General features: G+C 63.8%; 1 protein-coding gene across 1 annotated transcript in view; it reads left to right on the top strand.

Annotated features, from left to right (window-relative positions):
- H696_01175 (propionyl-CoA carboxylase alpha chain) overlaps positions 1-1,630 on the top strand; it is a 4,049-nt gene extending 2,419 nt beyond the window's left edge. The window contains exons 10-11 of the mRNA XM_009495057.1: positions 115-406; positions 573-1,630. Coding sequence (XP_009493332.1) covers positions 115-406; positions 573-1,213 — 933 coding nt within the window. The 3' untranslated portion in view covers positions 1,214-1,630. The remainder of the gene's footprint in view (positions 1-114; positions 407-572) is intronic.
- The last annotated feature ends 18 nt before the right edge of the window (positions 1,631-1,648 follow it).

Here is a 1,648-nt window from a genome sequence, read left to right as displayed (position 1 = left end):
GGGGGGCAGGCGCTGGGCGGTCAGGGACAGCGCCCGGGCTGGCTGTGTGATTGCCTTCTCACCTACCCATACACGCACTTGCCCAACCTTTCGGCGCCCCCACCCTGTGTCTAGGTCATCACCCACGGCGCCACTCGTGATGAGGCGCGCATGAAGATGATCGATGCCCTGGACAACTACGCCATCCAGGGTGTCCGCCACAACATCCCGCTCATCCGTGACGTGCTGACCGCCCCGCGCTTCGTCGAGGGTCGCATCACCACCAACTACCTGGAGGAGGAGTATCCCGAGGGCTTCCAGGGCTACTCCCTGAAGGGGATCGAGCTGGACGAGCTGCTGGGTGTTGTCGGCAAGATCTACGCCCAGACCGAGGCTTTCAAGCGCTCCTTCAACACCGAGACCACCGGTACGTGTGGCATGCCTTTGCTCTTCCTTCTCTTTTTTTTTTTTCTCCTCGCGCCTGTCCGCGGTGGGGGGGGGGAGGAGGCCACATCTCGGCGCATGTGCACAGCCCCGGACGCACGTTTCTGACCCTCGATTCCGCCTCTCCCCTCTTGCCCCCATGCACACAGCGGTCCTCAATGACGGGCCCACTGCCTGGGATACTCACATCCGCATCGCCGGTGTCGGTGAGTACCGCGCGGTCATCCATGCCGCCACGCCCGAGCGCCCGGTCTTCATGGAGCTGGTCGAGGAGAACCGCGTTCTCGGCTACGACACCGACTCCTGGTCCCCGGGCCAGTCCATCATCCACGGCGCCGTCCTGGCCCTGGACGAGGGCAAGGCCACCTCCTACGACCCGGACGGGCCCATGGGTGACATCTCCCTGGTCAGCACCCCCACCTCGCAGTTTGTGTGCTACACCCCGCTCGGCTTCAAGCTGGTCCATTGCGGCACGGAGTTCGACGTCCAGGTCCTCACCCATCGCCAGTACCTGGCCTCCAAGCACATGCTCCCCAAGGCCGAGCTGGACACCTCGTCCGTGGTCCTGGCCCCGATGCCGGGTACCGTCGTCTCGATTGCCGTCCAGCCCGGCGACCGCGTTGTCGAGGGCCAGGAGGTGGCCATCGTCGAGGCCATGAAGATGCAGAATGTCCTGCGCGCCTCGCGCGACGGCATTGTCAAGGCCGTCAGCATCAAGGCCGGCTCCTCGGTGTCGGCCGATGAGGTGATCATCGAGTTCGAGCCCCTCCCCAAGAAGGAGGCCGAGTAAGGAAGAGCTGGCGTGTGCCTGCCCATCTCTCCCACTGCGCTGTGTTCTGCACCGGGGTGCATCTCTCGGCGCCCCGCATGCGTAGCATGCGCCTCCATGTCGCTGCTGGCCATATGCATGTCACGTCTCCTCCCTCTCCCTGCGTGCACCGCATAGACACACACACACACACATCCAAAGGGCGAGCATCAAAAAACATGTGCAAGCTTTTGCATGTGTGTGCGCTTTCCTCCTCTCTCTCCCTCTTCGCTTTTTGGCCGCGCGCGCGCGTGCCTGCCTTCCTCTACTCCCCTGCCCACCCCGAGCGTTGCGCGCGCGTGCCCACCAACAACAGAGGCAGGGCCCCGGAACGAGCCCCTGTTCTCTCCCGTGTGCTCGTGCGGCGGATAATACAAAACCATTGGAAAAAAAAAAAGACCGGCCCTCACGCGCATG

Source organism: Fonticula alba (genome assembly GCF_000388065.1).
Source record: "Fonticula alba strain ATCC 38817 unplaced genomic scaffold supercont2.2, whole genome shotgun sequence".
NCBI lineage: Eukaryota > Rotosphaerida > Fonticulaceae > Fonticula > Fonticula alba.
Note: the sequence above shows the minus strand (reverse complement) of the source record. Positions and strands in the feature narration are given on the sequence as shown.